Source organism: Schistocerca americana, chromosome 5, assembly GCF_021461395.2.
Source record: "Schistocerca americana isolate TAMUIC-IGC-003095 chromosome 5, iqSchAmer2.1, whole genome shotgun sequence".
Lineage (NCBI taxonomy): Eukaryota > Metazoa > Arthropoda > Insecta > Orthoptera > Acrididae > Schistocerca > Schistocerca americana.
In genome coordinates, this window is record NC_060123.1 from 556,434,742 (window position 1) to 556,451,496 (window position 16,755).

Genomic DNA, 16,755 nt, shown 5'->3' on the forward strand with positions numbered 1-16,755 from the left:
CTCAACCGAAAACAATGCTACGAATACGAAACGTTACGTACGTACTATTTGAAGTTTCCCGAGTGAGCTCGCAAAGTTCCCGTCACTTCCGACAGATAGCGTAGCCGGAGGTCAGTTTCAAGACGGCGTCTGAAGGTAATGTGCGTTACAAGCAACGTGCCGTCATTGAATTTCTCATTGCTGAGAAAGAAACTGTGGGATATATTCACAACCGCTTGTGCAAAGTTCATGGGGCACCAGCTGTCGACAGAAATACAGTTAGTCGATGGGCACTGAGGTTCAGGTCATCAGAAGGCAGTTCGGCCAAACTCGATATGCAGTGGTCCGGGAGATCATCCGCGACTGTCGACATTTGACAGACCTGACCTAGCCCCCTCGGACTTGCCTTGTCTGGGCTATTAAAGGATGCCGTTCGTGGAAGACATTTTGAGGACGATGCGGACTGATTCACACAGTGAAGCACTGGCTCCGCCACCAGGACAAGGGATTGGTACCGACAGGGCGTACACGCCCTTGTCTCGCGCTGGAGGAAGGCCATAGAACGGGATGGAGATTACGTGGAAAAATAGGGTTTGTAGATAAAACACCATTATTTCGTGTGTGTAATTCTCATTATCTTCAATAAAGAATTGTTGAATAAAAAAATATGGTGAATTACTTTCTGGGCAACCCTCGTAATTACCATTTGCGTTCATATGATGTGCTGTAAGATGAAAAGTGACAACTGTGTCACAAACTTGTATTTTTTGCCTTTGTAAAAGGTTATGATGTCCTGGAGGTCGGTAATGTTACCTAGAAAAGGCATAATTTTACTTTGTACTCCCCAAACTGAACAAAGATTATGAATTTCTGCGATCATCATGTACCGAGTGTTCCTAACAACAAACATAACACGTCTCGCACGGAACTGGCAACGGCTACTGTCCTGTCACTCATAGTCTAATATTCTATATAAAGTACCTGAAAACAACAGCCTCGCAATATTGAATAATAGACGCATTTAAATTTTTGTTGTTCAAACTTGGAGTGACGTCAAATAACGTATCTGCTTAAAAGCAACAGAATAAATTCCAAATCTGGAAAAGGTCTTGCTCTGTTTGTTATTCGCTGCTGTTTTGCCCTTTGCAGCTCGCCACGGGCGCGAACGCTACGAGAAACCTGCAGGTGCTCAACTCCAGCATGCGAAGGAAAACGCCAGCAGACGAATTCTTCCAGTAAGTACCAAGAAATTATCAACTTCTCGCACGCTACTGCCGTAGCGCCCCGTGTTCGTTTTCTTCATTGCTAGCAGTATCTCGCGTGATTCCCGCAAGAGATCGAACCCAGGGTGCATCCACACTGAAGATGTCACGAAATGCCGTCAAGACTTAGATATTACTACTATGTTTGTGGTGTGTGTTCTTCCGGACACCACACATATCATAGGAAGTAAAAGTACCGCAAGTTCACAAAAACTGCAAGAAAGAAAGGCTAAATGTGTCATCATTTGCATTACGTAAGGCTTTGATGTTACACGATAATTTCACTGATAGTAATCAGTATAAAATATTTGCGAAAATACTCTCCTAGTACAAGCTCCGAGCATTCACCAGTAATAACTGCTTCCCGTGAAATGGCAACTGTCTGTGTTACAAAAAGAGATTTTTGCTTGACCAACTGTAGCACGAACAAGGTGCAGAATTCTACACACACTGATGAACAGTTAAATCGAAGTTGGCAGCCATCTTCGAAGGATAACGTCACTGTCAACTCAAGACCAGGAGACTAGTGTTTAACGTCCCGTCGACAACGAGGTCATTAGAAACGAACACAAGTTCGGCTTACGGAAGTATAGGGAAGGAAACCAGCCGTGCCCTGTCAAAGGAACCACCCTGTTATTTGCCTGAAAAGATTTAGGGAACTCACGACAAACCCTAACCAGGATGGCCAGACGCGGGTTTGAACCGTCGTCCTTTCGAATGCGAGTCCAGTGTGCTAACCACCGCGCTACCTCGCTCGGTGTTTCCCAACTCGATGACTCAGTGACTGGAGTAGTTCGGTGTGGGATATCACGTTTTATCGTGACAAAAATGTAACGGTTCTCGCTGCTCGTACGAAGTGAACCAAACACTAGCACGCAAGGAAGAAGCTTTAACTGAATATGCGATTCAACTGCAGAGATTACGAATCTCGTGATTTCTCGTCGCTATTTAAAGAACCAGTCATTACTTTCTTTGAAGTTGCATATGATGTATAGTTATGTTGACACTACAGAAAACTTACTTCAGTTTTCGATATGCAACAGTCTCTCCAGTTATTCTACAAATTTGCTGTTGGATGTTCATTATAGCATTTAGGCCATAGCAGTTCTTATAAATTACTAACATAGCTCAGCGTCACAGTTAAATGCAGAAAGATATTCAATGAAAATTATTGTCTATTTTCTTTTGATAGAGACTCCAGTATTGAAATAAATCTAAGTCAAATGGGAATGTTATGCTAATCGTCATACTTCTGATGACGAATATGCAATGTAATGGAAATAATTGTAACTCGTTCCACACAGGCAAACATTTACCTCATGCGAGCGATCTGCTAGAAAAAAGAAACTCGAATACTTCTGGTTTTTAACAACAACCAACTTTCTCCGTTTGTCGGATTCAATTTTAATTGCATACGAGAAAAATAATACTTATTCCCTCTGCTCTAGAGCTACCGACTTACATAATCTTTAATGTCATTGAGCAGTATTCCTCCTCTTGTCCGTATGTACTATTTAACATGTTTTTGTTCATCCGTCTTCGACAGAAGGTAAAACAAAAGTCAGTCAAATTAAAATTTGAATGATAAATCAATATTTGCGAACAGTCCTCCCACACATCACAGTTCTGCTGTCCTCCACGTACAAAATATTACATTATCATCGCGATCGAAAACTGTGCTTTGTATTTCACAATTCCGCCTTAAAAAACGTAATACATCGCTAACGCAGAGGTGCTCTCTGTAGCCCTCGCGATAATATTTCATTAGCCTCGTTGGTTTCATTATAATGTTAAGATACACTGAAGAGCCAAAGAAACTGGTACACCTGCCCAATATCGTGCAGGGCCCCCGCGAGCGTGCAGAAGTGCCGGAACACGACGTGGCATGGACTCGACTAATGTCTGAAGTAGTGCTGGAGGGAACTGAACCATGAATCCTGCTGGGCTTTCCATACATCCGTAAGAGTACAACGGGGTGGAGATCTCTTCTGAACAGCACGTTGCCAGGCATCCCAGATATGCTCAATAATGTTCTTGTCTGGGGAGTTCGGTGGCCAGCGGACGTGTTTAAACACAGAAGAGTGTTCCTGGAGCCACTCTGTAGCAATTGTGGACGTGTGGGATGTGGCATTGTCCTGCTGGAATTACTCAAGTCCATCGGAATGCACAATGGACATGAATGGATGCTGGTGATCAGACAGGATGCTTACGTACGCGTCACTTGTCAGAGTCGTATCTAGATGTATTAGGAGCCCCAAATCACTCCAACTGTACAAGCCCCACACCATTACAAAGCCTAGACCTTCAGGAGTCCCATATCACTCCAATTGCACACGCCCCACACCATTACAGAGCCTCCACCAGCTTGAACAGTCGCCTACTGACATGCAGGGTCCATGGATTCATGAGGCTGTCTCCATAGCCGTACACGTTCATCCGCTTATACAATTCGAAACGAGACTCGTCCGATCAGGCAACATGTTTCCAGTCATCAACAGTCAAATATCGGTGTTGGCAGGCCCAGGTGAGGCGCAAAACTTTGCGTCGTGCAGTCATCAAGGGTACAAGAGTGGGCCATCGGCTCCGAAAGCCCATTTCGATTATGTTTCGCTGAATAGTTCGCACGCTGACACTTGTTGATGGCCCAACATTGAAATCTGCATCAATTTACGGAAGGGTTGCACTTCTGTCCCGTTGAGCGAATCTCTTCAGTCGTCGTTGGTCCCGTTCTTGCGGGATCTTTTTCCTGCCGCAGCGAAATCGGAGATTTGATGTTTTACCGGATTCCTTATATTCACGGTACACTCGTGAAATGGCCGTACGGGAAAATCCTCACTTCATCGCTACCTTGGAGATGCTGTGTCCCATCGCTCATGCGCCGACTATAACACCACGTTGAAACTCACTTAAATCTTGGTAACTACCATTGTAGCAGTAGTAACCGATCTAACAACTGCGCCAGACACTTGATGTCTTATATAGGCGTTGCCGACCGAAGCGTCGTGTTCTGCCTGTTTACATATCTCTGTATTTGAATACGCGTGCCTATACCAGTTTCTTTGGCGCTTCAGCGTATTGCGCTTCCGTCGACTGGTAATATATTTCAGCGGCTCTCTATCATATACTACCATAGGAACAAACATGAAAGTAATGTCAGTTCGTTTCTGAAATACCTTTTCATTAATTTTATATTCAAATTCGTTTTGTTTTCTTTTCTTTGTTGCATAACGTACGATGTTTCAGTACGTACAGTCGAAACTTATTCCCAAAATGCACTCGAAAATTAACTTTAGTTCTACTGAAAAAAAAAATCTTTACGGTGTCGAGAAAGGTAATCCCTGATCCCTAACATGAATATGACCTCGTCCTGATCTTATGATTGACGATTACCACAGAATGTACAAGACACAATATCTGAAGGCACAGTCAGTGGAACAACTTTATTCGCTCATTGTTTTACACCGGTTATGGCTCAAATCCATAAAATGGTTCAAATGGCTCTAAGCACTATAGGACTTAACATCTGAGGATCAAATGGTTCAAATGGCTCTGAGCACTATGCGACTTAACTTTTGAGGTCATCAGTCGCCTAGAACTTAGAACTAATTAAACCAACTAGCTTAAGGACATCACACACATCCATGCCCGAGGCAGGACTCGAACCTGCGACCGTAGCGGCAGCCCGGTTCCAGACTGTAGCGCCTAGAACCGCACTGCCACTCTGGCCGGCAACATCTGAGGTCATCAGTCCCCTAGACTTAGAACTACTTAAGCCTAACTAACCTAAGGACATCACACACATCAATGCCCGAGGCAAGATTCGAACCTGCGACCGCAGCAGCAGCGTGGTTCCGGACTGAAGCGCCTAGAACCGCTCGTCCACAGCGGCCGGCCTCAAATACATCTGCTAAATGAATTCACAGTGTATAGTGTGGAATTATATGCGATCTTAGGGGCACTAGAGGACGTGAGATGAGTCTGACCTGTGAAATTCTTCTACTTCGACTCCGTGAGTGCAGTTCAACCCAAACAGTGCTTCTCCCAGCAACAAAACACCAGGACACTCTCTGTCACTAAAACATCTAGAGAAGTAGGTGGTATACTGCTGGGCACCTAGGCATTTGGGAATCACAATGTACTGTCTGCTTACAGGCAGTGACCTCGCTGTTGAAGCATAGGCTCTGTGTCATTGGGAGTAAGAGTGGCAGGGAGTGACGGGCAACTAGCTGCGGTCTCAAACACCAACTTACCGACTGTAACATAGCTTCTTTCCTTCAAAGAGGCGACATGGACAGTTTTGAAAATTCCTGTGAATTGGGCATTGCTCTCTGATACATGGATTTATCTTCCAGCATTATGAGTCTGCAATGTGCGGAGCTTATGGCGTACGACTATCAGTACACACACTTGCCACATGAATTATCTATCATCTGGATGAGAACAGTTTAGGACGAAACGCAATGTGTCAATCGATTACTAGATTCTTGTCGTCTTCCCATCTGTTTCATAAAGTTTTAGGTCATCAAGTTGGTTGAACCATTCAGCGTTTTTAGTTTGGAAGTCTGCATGCATTTTTGTACGCTTCCATTTCCTAGCCTTTCCCTAGCTTGTTCTTTTTATTGATAATTTTTGAAAATTCTTCATACGGATCAGTTCAATGTGGATAGCTGAACCATCCACCACTGCATCCTCGTTACATGATACGGAAGCTCCTGACCCACACGAGTGCGTCTCTGTGTCGCGAAGCACAGGTGTTTGCAGGACCTGGAATGTTGCCACTGGACTACGAAGCTTATAACAGATGCCTGGACTTACGTCTTGCAGTAAATGTTGGCACAAGCTTGCGGAGCCATACAAATGCGTAGCAGAGCACTGGAGGAAATGTGCCCCTCGTGTCGGCTTGGTATAGTGCGGATTTGTCTTAGTATCCTCATACAGTTAATATTTGCGAGAGACGGGCCCCTAGTATGTTTTCTTTGTTTCTCTTTACCTGCATGTTCGCCTTACGGCGGCCACTACATAAAAAAATTAGCGTATTCCAGATAATGAAAACATACAAGAAGGGCAGCACGAATGGATACAGGTTTGTTTGACCCATGGAGAGCGTCATAGAGATGGAGAAAGAACCGAACTGGCAAACGTTTCAAAACAGATGCAAACTATACCGTAAAAGCCTACTTACTAAATTTGAAGAACTAATCTAGGAATATACTGCAGCTCCCAAAGTGTCGCTTTCGTACGGATCGCGATAACAAGATCAATTACAGGGCGCACAGAGACGTTTAAGGAACCATTCTTCCTTCGCTCCTTACGCAAATGGAACGGGAAAAAGTCCTAGTAACCAGTACAACGGCAGGTACCCTCCGCTGTGCATTTCACAGTGATTTACAGAGTATGGATGTAGTATGCAGATGTAGAATATTTGTACATTTCTGAATCGTGCGGAAATTGCTCATTTTCTGATACATATCCACAGCCACTTGACAGAACAGCGTCAAAGTGGTTGTACAAATGTTCACCTGCTTTGGATGAATAATCATTAGCGATATACCGTCCAAAACAAAGAATATTGTAATGGCACTGCGAACCAGATTATCCACCTTGAGATATAATTTAAGAACTCGATTATCGGTTATTGAATCAATGTCGATCGCAATACCTCGCAACAGACTCTTTGATCCTAACTTAAATTGATAATACGCAAAGTCTTATTTTCTTATACTCACGACATATTTGTAACAACAATACAATACTGGTGATTGTTTGTTGATTCCATAGATACCATACAATCCTTCTGAAACTGTTTTTTTAGATTCCTGTAAGAAATCTATATTTCGAATGTGGGAACTAGACAAGTTTAGAACAGGACCCCATGTTTTGCGACCATGAATTATTGAGCTATAACAACTAAAGATCACGATAGAATAACAAATTTCTTTTAGTAATTAGAAAATTGCATCACGTATTGAAAAAGTTATCTGCTATGGAACATCGAAGTTCAATTAAACGATGTTTTCAAAAGTTAAGTTTATTGAATTAATGATGGAAGTCAAAACACAGTGCTTTACACACACAACAGGATGCTAAACACACCAGGTAAATAAATATTAATAAAATCTTAATCACAATATTAAATTCTCCATAACTTTAGAATTGCGGATGTCTCGCAAAACATAAGACCAATTTTGGAATCAACACAATTGCTTCACGAAGAAACTTTTTATACATCATTTAACAATCATTCTAAAGTTAGTAAAAAGTATGTTTGTTTTATTTTGCTAAGAAGGTAGAACGAGTTATGGAAGAAATAAATGACTCAATTATTGTTACTGCTACACTTGTATACATTCTGACTGATTTAATATGCAATTGACAATCTCTTTAATGTTAATAGTATTATGAATTAAAATAGCGCTTGCCATCAGGCAGCCTAATTCTTCTACAAAGTACATGTATATACTTCGGTTTTGTGACTTCACAGTCCTTAATTAGATGCTAAAGGCAGTCTGAGTTTATACAGAGATATGTCTTTAAGATCTCCAGTACTTTGTTATGAATGCCTGCCAAAATTAAGTAGTCAACAGTGAAAAACATGGCCAGTGGATGTTATTGTGAACTGTGATTTCTGTGAACTGTGTTTCCTAATAAACGCAGGCAGAGTTGGAGAAAACTGCTACAACTCGTGAAGAAGGCTCCGTGTCTCTCTTGGCCACAAAAGTACTCAGTCGCCGTAAGACTTTCTGTGAAACACATTCAAAATGAGAAGGTTGAACAACCAGTAGCACTGTAGTATCTTCTCACAAACTGGTCGCTTAGGGAACGTCTTGAACACACAAGCTGACGGCGAAATATTGCGTGTCGCCCACCATTGTTAACTCGCGAAGAAATCACTGTGTCCATGGATCCAACATCGAATAAAAGTTCGTAAACGATATTCACCTTTTTCAGAAATTTAGTTTTTATTCTTGATAATCGCGATTGCATGTTGACCTCTGCACCGCTCAAAAGAATTGGGGTAAGACCTGTATCAACATCCGTTACGCTAAGTCTATTTTAAGACAAGCGGTACCTTTGGTCGTATTGCATAGCTTGGGGTCTTCGCTTTGACGGTAGCCAAAGTTATTTGCCATCTGTCGGCTGTGTTATGCATCACAGTATTAGGTGATCCCTCAGAAGAAAGTGAATTCCGGTGTCTCACCGGTCCCTAGTGAGGCTCACAGATGGCAGTTATCGTTTCTGAGGTTGCATTCAACAAACAACATGCTTTGGGACTCTTTGGAGTGCAAATTGCAAGGGCAATCTGTTTGATCCAAGAAGAACTGACTTCCCATCGTGTTGCCGCAGACGCCAATGTCTCTCCATATGTTATCCGTAGATTGTGTACACGCAGTAGGGAGATGGGTCAGTCCACAAGGCCGATGCATTACAACACTAAAGACCGTAACCTGGCCATCTCTGCGTTGCACCGTTGTACGGCTACCGCCAGACCACTGTAAGACGATCTCAGAAGAATCATTGGAGTGCTGCATCTGATCAGACTGTAAGGAATAGGTTACGAGAAAGGACCTTGCGACACAGCCGTCCTGTCTGAATACCCCGCTCGACACGACAACATCTCGCAGCTCACCTTCAGTTCTGCCGTACCCATGTAAGCTGGCAGCTTCGCCAATGGCGGAACGTGTTATTCGCAGACGAGTCCACATTTCCTCTGACGCAAGGTGATGGCCATGTTCGTGTGTTGAGCGGTACCTGCTAAATGTTGTACAGGAAATCGGCCAAGCTTCTGTGACGGCATGGGGAGTCATCAGTGTTAACAGCTGTACGGATTTTTCGTTGTCCATGGTCGCCTTACCATCAGGCAGTACATCCAACAGATCCTGTTGGACCATGTGGTGGCCGCTGCATACGATGGTGGCCCTGAATTCCTTCTCATCCACGATAATGCCAGGGCCTATGTGGTAGACGACACCAGCAATGTCTTGCGAAGCCTGGACATGGAAATAATGGTACGGCCAGCGGTAAGTCCCAACCTTTACACCATCGAAAGTGTGTGGGACATGCTTGACAGATGTGTTCTTGGTCATCCTGTTCCACTACAGACTCTCCAGGAACTCTCAAGTGCTTTCATTGAAGAATGGGAACGAATACCACAGGGTGACCACTTGTTTCAACTTTTTTTTTCGACACCTAACGACATTTTAAGTTCTTGTTATGCAAATAAACGAGGATGTAATAATGTTTAGTGGTGTACTTAGTTTGCGGAAGATAAAGGTATATTTTGATAACATACCCAGCCTTCAATTATTACTGAGCGGAGTGTGGCAGATGCTCAAAGTCTTGTTCCCCTAATTCTTTTGAGCAGGGCATAAATGGACGAGTACTGATAGGACGTCTGTACGTGTTTTCCTCTCTGCTCTTGAATAAAGCAAGCGATTTTTCCAAGTTGTAATGAGGGACGTACGGCAGCTTATTGTTTACTGAAGGGGTTATACAGGGTGTCCCAGCTATCTTGTCCACCCAAAATATCTCTGGAACAATAACAGCTATTGGAAAACGACTTCCGCCGGTATCAATGTAGGGCTGGGGCTCATGAATGTACATATTTGGAAACATTCTAAAACGAAAGCATATGTGTTTTTTAACACAAACTTATGTTTTTTTTTAATTGACCTCCTGTGTTTTTTCTTCAGCAATCCATAGCATGACAAAGCACATACACAACGGCGTTGATTGCATCGCAATATTCCCATTACATCCCGAGATATTAAGCCGCGAAGTTGAGGCTTGAAACACCCGACATGCGCTGCTAGCGCACGTCCTGAGGCTCAGGCGTGAACCCCACGCTGCCCGTAATCGCGGTGTGATTGATATGCGTAATCACACTTCCATACTTATCAAGAGGTCCGAAACGAATAATACGGTCTGCTGCCATCCTGCATTAACGTCGTACATTCCAGCAGGTATTTATCCCATAGGCTAGGGGTGATCCGGTTCTGTAACATATCTGTGTACCGCAACGTTAGTCACAAAGTTAACTTCGCTTATCGTTAATCCGTTACTAAAAAGGTAATGCCGTTCAACGTTAAAACTTTACTTTACTGTAGATCTAGCGCAAGTGACAATTAATCATTCACTCGTAATTGTAAAACTCATGTTGATGGTTTTAGTGAAACGAGCAAGTGGAATAAAAGTTTTACCGTTGTTGCGGACCTCTTGATAAGTATGGAGGTGTGATTACTCATGTCAATCACATCGCTATTACGGGCAGGATGGGGTTCACGCCTGAGCCTCAGGACGTGCGCTAGCAGCGCATGTCGGGTGTTTCAAGCGTCAACTTCGCGTCTCAATATCTCGGGATGTAATGGGAATATTGCGATGCAATCAACGCCATTGTGTATGTGCTTTGTCATGCTATGGATTGCTGAAGAAAAAATATAGGAGGTCCATTAGAAAAACATAAGTTTGTGTTAAAAAACACATATGGTTTCGTTTTAGAATGTTTCCAAATATGTACATTCATGGGCCCCAGCCCTACATTGATACCGGTGAAAGTCGTTTTCCAATAGCTGTTATTGTTCCAGAGATATTTTGGGTGGACAAGATAGCTGGGACACCCTGTATAGGAGCTAATATTCCTGAAAGAGTAAAGGTCGTCAGCCCCTCTCAGGCTTCATAGTGAAATTGTATCGTGAGTGATATTGCGAACAAGCGACCTGGTAACTGGTGAGCTACAAGTCATGATGCACTGATGCTTGAATTGAAGATTCGCTCACAGTTTTTGACGGTCGACTGACACGCTTTAATGCAGCTGCTCATAGGCCAAATAAGCCACAGGCCAAACAGATTCGTGTGTACCACAACGGTTCAGTGAGTGTATGAAGCTCCAAAGCAGGCAGCTCCCGAATATGAAAATGCATCTACAGAAAATTGTTATGTATTTAATACATTTCCAAAAAACTACAGTAGTAATGTACTTTCCAGGGCTTTCTGGAAACACTGGATTCTTGCTGGCATTGAATTAATCATACTCCCAGAAAAGTCGATTTTGCGCTACCCAACACGAGCTCTCTTCTCTGTCGGCTCAATTTTAGATCCACAGCAATATGCGTTTTTTTTTGTTTTTTTTTTTTTTTGTTTTTTTTACGGCGCTGTCTAGATCTGCTCGATAGGGTCGGGTGAGTTCGTTAGCTACCACAGTCTTTGGAAACGCAGATCATTCAGACATTATTATGCAACTCTTGATCAGTGGCAACTGGAATCGTGATATGGAAAAATAAATTGTTCTATATTTTCACTTATGGTGTGTTCGTTATTTCCTTTTCGCTGTTTTTACAGTACATACAAAATATCAAGTTGAAACTACAGGGAAAGGAGAAAGACCTTTTTACACTTCATTAACGTTTTGTAGCCACGAAATGTCACAAGGGAATATCATTAGGCCATCTAGAGGCATAATGGTAAGTTATTAGAACAGATGCTCTTTTCAAATTATTTAGAAATTGGTAAACGTTAAACAGATTGTCAAAAAGATTTTCCAATTGTGATTATTTTACTGCATACCCATTTATAAAACCGGTAATAAAATTCTATTCATAAAAATACTATTGCAAATCACTTTTTAAGTGGTTTTGAGTAATGCAATGTTCTAAAACTGTCAACATTCAAGCAAAACCTTAAGTAAAAGTGAAGTAAAACAAGAAAATATCGCGTTTCAACTTAGTTGGGATAATTTTCTGGACCGTAAGGTGTTTATCTTGAAGTACGAAATGGTTTTCCTATTATTTCTCTTTGTTGCGAGACGCAAGCTTACCGTTCCTAATGACGTGTGTCTTGACAGCAACGGCATCCTCCACATTTCTGAGGGCATCGACAAGCCCGGCAATGTGGTGTGGCAACTGCTGGTGTGCGACATCATCTCCTGGGTAGCGGTCTACCTGTGCATCATGAACGGTGTTCGTTCCGTGGGTAAGGTAGTCTACTTCACGGCAACCTTCCCCTTTGTCATACTATTCGTACTCTTTGTGCGAGGCGTGACACTGCCTGGAGCCATTGATGGTATCATCTTCTACATATACCCTCAGTGGGAGCAGCTCACCAATCTCAAGGTAAGACAAAAGCCTATCCTCTTCTTCACATCTGAGAATATTCATATGCGGTAGGCGACGGTACTCTAAAATATATCGTATAACAGTCTCTTACATGAAGTCTACTACACAGAAACATTATCCTCTTAAAGGATTTTTTAACAAATGTAAGCTGTCCATTTGCTCTCCCTACGACTGTTGTGTGCTGATCCCACCTCCTAACACAAGCGTTGCACCAAAATATTTAACTGATATAACTGAGCCCAGGAGTGCAATGTAATGCCACTAATGCTGTACTCAAAAGCTGTCAAATTTTTCTCATACTCATACTTACGACCATGCACTTATCAATATTTAAAATAAGTTGTTCTTCTTTATACCAAGTTATACAAGTCGTTGGATGGGACTTGTTTCTCTTAAAATATGTCCATCAGTACAGAGGAACATCAGATTACAATATACTTAGCGTCTTATTTCTCTGTAGGTCACGATAGTCAGTGAATTGCTGTAGCGATTTGTTACTGTCAGAGTATGTTGTTATTTACTGGGTAATTTTCAAATATTCCTGGAAAAAATTGAGACTTTACTGTACTATCAGACGACAAGAAGCAACTTATAATTTGTCTAGATTTTAAATTCATTTTTTGAATGACCGAAATATAAGATGTAATTTGGAATTTAACAGAACACTAATACTTCAAGAGTCGTACATTTTCGCATCAGAATCGTGTAGAACATTAATGTGTTTGTAAGCATGATATCTGACTGTGAAGGCGTAGGACCTAATCAGTTATGTAAATATTTACCCTATAATAAATTACCTCTCTAACCATGGTTCAGACGTATCCATGATAAATCACTTCCTAAATCATAATGAGACAGACGATGTAAAATAATTCAGTGACAAATGACGACACAATAGAATTCTGCATACTGGAAAGAGTTGAAAGAAAACTGCGTTATTTATTTTCACCTCGAATCTAGGTCAAGGTGTGGTATAGACCCTCTAATAAATAATTTACTAATTTACTATTAGCATACGAATGTCATAATTAGACACTGGCCGCACACTAAAAAGAAAAGGAAGCTTCTTAGTGTGGGAGAATATTTTGTGAAGCACAGAAGACGGCATGGCCAATGACTACGAAAAAAATCAGTGTGCCGAAAGTACTGCGATCTGTATATGCCGCCAGTGAGACAAGGAAGAGTTGTTAGTAACTAAATTGATAGTGTAACCATCCCATCCAAAGTTGACGAATGTAAGCTTTGTGCTACCATGCCAACAGATATGGTATGAACGTCATACAGGGCAATCGTAGAATACCTATCAAACAGGAGACGATATAGAATACCTTTTCGCAATAACATGTATATTCCGTAGTTATTACACAGTAAATACACTGTTCGTGGAATTTTTATACCATATTAGTCACCATTAAAAAAATCACAGTCCGTGCATTACCGTTTGTTACCACCTAAGACAACCATTTGAGCATTCTAACTACGCTGGTTGCTCATTTGTTTTAGGTTTGGGCTGATGCAGCAATCCAGATATTCTTCTCCCTTGGACCTGGATGGGGAGGAATTGTCAACATGGCCAGTTACAACCAGTTCAGAAATAATGTCAAATGGTAATGTAGTCTTTTATGTGTTTGTAATCATTTAGAGTTGGGAACTATTCGCAAGCCTTTTCTTTATCCCTGGACTCCTTAGTTCTAAGACGATGGAAGTCAGAAGACTTTGGGGCGCTTGTGTTTCTTTCTGTTCACAGTCACCTTTAACGATCAATATTAGTACTGAGGAAACAGGTTATTACTCTGCAACAGAGTCTACTTAAAAGTAACAACAACGTGTGTACCATTGCGGTAGTCATTAAGTTTTGTGCTGTACTGTCAGGTTTCAATCACAACAAGTGATGAAATAATTCCTGGTCCATCGCAAGCGCCACTTTCTTCTGTAGTGGCAGACACTATCGTCATCAACATATTCATCATCTTTAACGTAATAACTTATAGTCTTTATGTCAAGAGGAAATCCTTGGCAGTTAAAATGAGCTTCGTGTGGCTGCTTCGCATGACTGTCAAATGGTTCAAATGGCTCTGAGCACTATGGGACTTAACATCAGTGGTCATCAGTCCCCTAGAACTTAGAACTACTTAAACCTAACTAACCTAAGGACACCACACACATCCATGCCCGAGGCAGAATTCGAACCTGCGACCGTAGCGGTCACGCGGTTCCAGACTGAAGCGCCTTTAACCGCACGGCCACACCGGCCGGCGCAACCACGTAACGTACTTTTCTTTACGCTTCCATGGCAACGACTTGGTATTGCTGAGGTGTTTGGCAGCTATGTTTTACAGTCAGTATTGCGGCAACCGTTTGCACTTCGCGTTTGAAAGCTGGCAACAGCTTTGTTATCTGTCAGAGATATTTTTCCAACGTACGAAGTATAGGCTGAGATATCCCTGGCAGTAGATGAGTCACCTAACTGGATAAAATTGTTCTTACAATTTTAAGAAAGCCTCTACGAAGTGAAGTACAGTCGTACGTTGGAGCCCCCCCCCCCCCCCCCCATAAACAATGAGATGTGTGAAAAACTATGTTAGGAGATCGATTCCCGAAAGAATGGGGGTAGGTTTGTACTAACCGCTGTGCAGGTCTGGAGCTTGTGATCTGCTGGAAGACAATTTACCCTGCCCTGATCATCGATATGATGTAGTGACACCTAATCGCGATTTACCTGTATCCACTGCAGTCAGATGATCATTTTTTATTGAGTAAGATCAAACGTGTGGACCATCAGCTGTTGAGCCACATCTGCAACAATTTGTGAAGAGCTACATGCACTAAAATTCCAATTTTCCTCAAGATTGTTTTCTTCAGTCATTTTCACCACAGAATGCCTCTTTTTCTACGTTAAAGAGCAGATAAAACTCTGGCGGTAACATTCTTCAGTAAGGAATGAACGTCCAACGTCTTGGAGTTTAATAGCAACATTTCCCAGCCTTTAGTCAATAGTGTGTCAATATTCGACTATTCATCTTGTGATACCCCTTCGCCGAATGTTTTCTTTTTATGACCAGTACTTGTCATAGGGCTTTCATTCTTCATTATGTGACCTTGGCGCACTCGTTCTCACGCTACAAGTTTGGCAACATGTTTCAATCGACCAATGTGTATCTGTATGTAAGGTGTGTGTGTGTGTGTGTGTGTGTGTGTGTGTGTGTGTGTGTGTGTGTGTGTGTGTGTGTGTGCCGGCCGGAGTGGCCGTGCGGTTCTAGGCGCTACAGTCTGGCACCGAGCAACCGCTACGGTGGCAGGTTCGAATCCTGCCTCGGGCATGGATGTGTGTGATGTCCTTAGGTTAGTTAGGTTTAATTAGATCTAAGTTCTAGGCGACTGATGACCTCAGAAGTTAAGTCGCATAGTGCTCAGAGCCATTTGAACCATTTGTGTGTGTGTGTGTGTGTGTGTGTGTGTGTGTAGACTGACGGCGGAAATCGTAACATCCACAAAAAAGCATTCGCTATCAAAGAGATCAGGTTAATTAATAGAGAAATTTGAATGGTTATTGTCGACTCTACAACACGTTAAGGGCCGGTTCAACAGTAGAGCAGGCTTCACTTCTAGGGCGCCAGGCGTTTCGTATGTGATCAAAGGAGGTCCAGTATTCTTCATGCAACCGTATCCCTGTGTGTCTGAGTCATAGGCAGACAAAGGAGCAGAAACTGCACTAGTAGATTCCAGCGCGTTCCAGGTAGGTGACAAGTCTGGAACCTAGTAGACTAAGGAACGGTGGCCACGCCTCATGCTGTCCCTCAGGTTTTGGAAACTATATGTGCACTTATATATTATCATAATGTAGAGACATAATTCCTCAAAATACTTGCCTGTTTTCTCCGAGTTAGGAAGAACACGACAACTGATTAGGAATCGAGTGTGGCAAACTTGATGTGTGCCAGGTTTCTGACATTCTCGCATCATTGCTGAAATGTTGCAACTATTCCCTAAAGCGCCAAATTCTACTGTGACCGCCATGATCATCTGTACCAAGATTCACGCAAAATCCGTCAGTGTACACAACGTGATGGCATTCTATGACATTTCATGCAATAGTTATGAAATGTTCCATCATTCTGAGGGAACAAAAATACAGATGTCAGAGCACTCCATGCGTTGAGGGTACACCCTTTAAAGGAAGCCGGACTGCTATTCTACACACCTGAAAATGCACCACATTCTCCACACTCTAATCATCGCCGTCGATGGCATACCGCTACCCCCTATTGCTTGTTGGCAAGAGTGATGATGTTCCCTCTTTACATACTGTCCAGTTCAGCTACGGGGGGGCGGGGGAGGCGGGGGTGGGGGGGGGGGGTGTTCAGGATGAGTATGGGTAGGGAGGATGTGAGAGTGGGCGACGCGGA

The 16,755-nt window shown here is 42.6% G+C and overlaps 1 protein-coding gene across 1 annotated transcript in view; it reads left to right on the forward strand.

The window, feature by feature from the left end:
* The window catches only part of LOC124615858 (sodium- and chloride-dependent glycine transporter 1-like), a 142,546-nt gene that overhangs the window by 85,291 nt on the left and 40,500 nt on the right, over window positions 1–16,755 (forward strand). Inside the window, exons 6-8 of the mRNA XM_047144017.1 lie at window positions 1,129–1,214; window positions 12,079–12,346; window positions 13,853–13,956. Of these exons, the coding sequence (XP_046999973.1) occupies window positions 1,129–1,214; window positions 12,079–12,346; window positions 13,853–13,956 (458 nt within the window). The remainder of the gene's footprint in view (window positions 1–1,128; window positions 1,215–12,078; window positions 12,347–13,852; window positions 13,957–16,755) is intronic.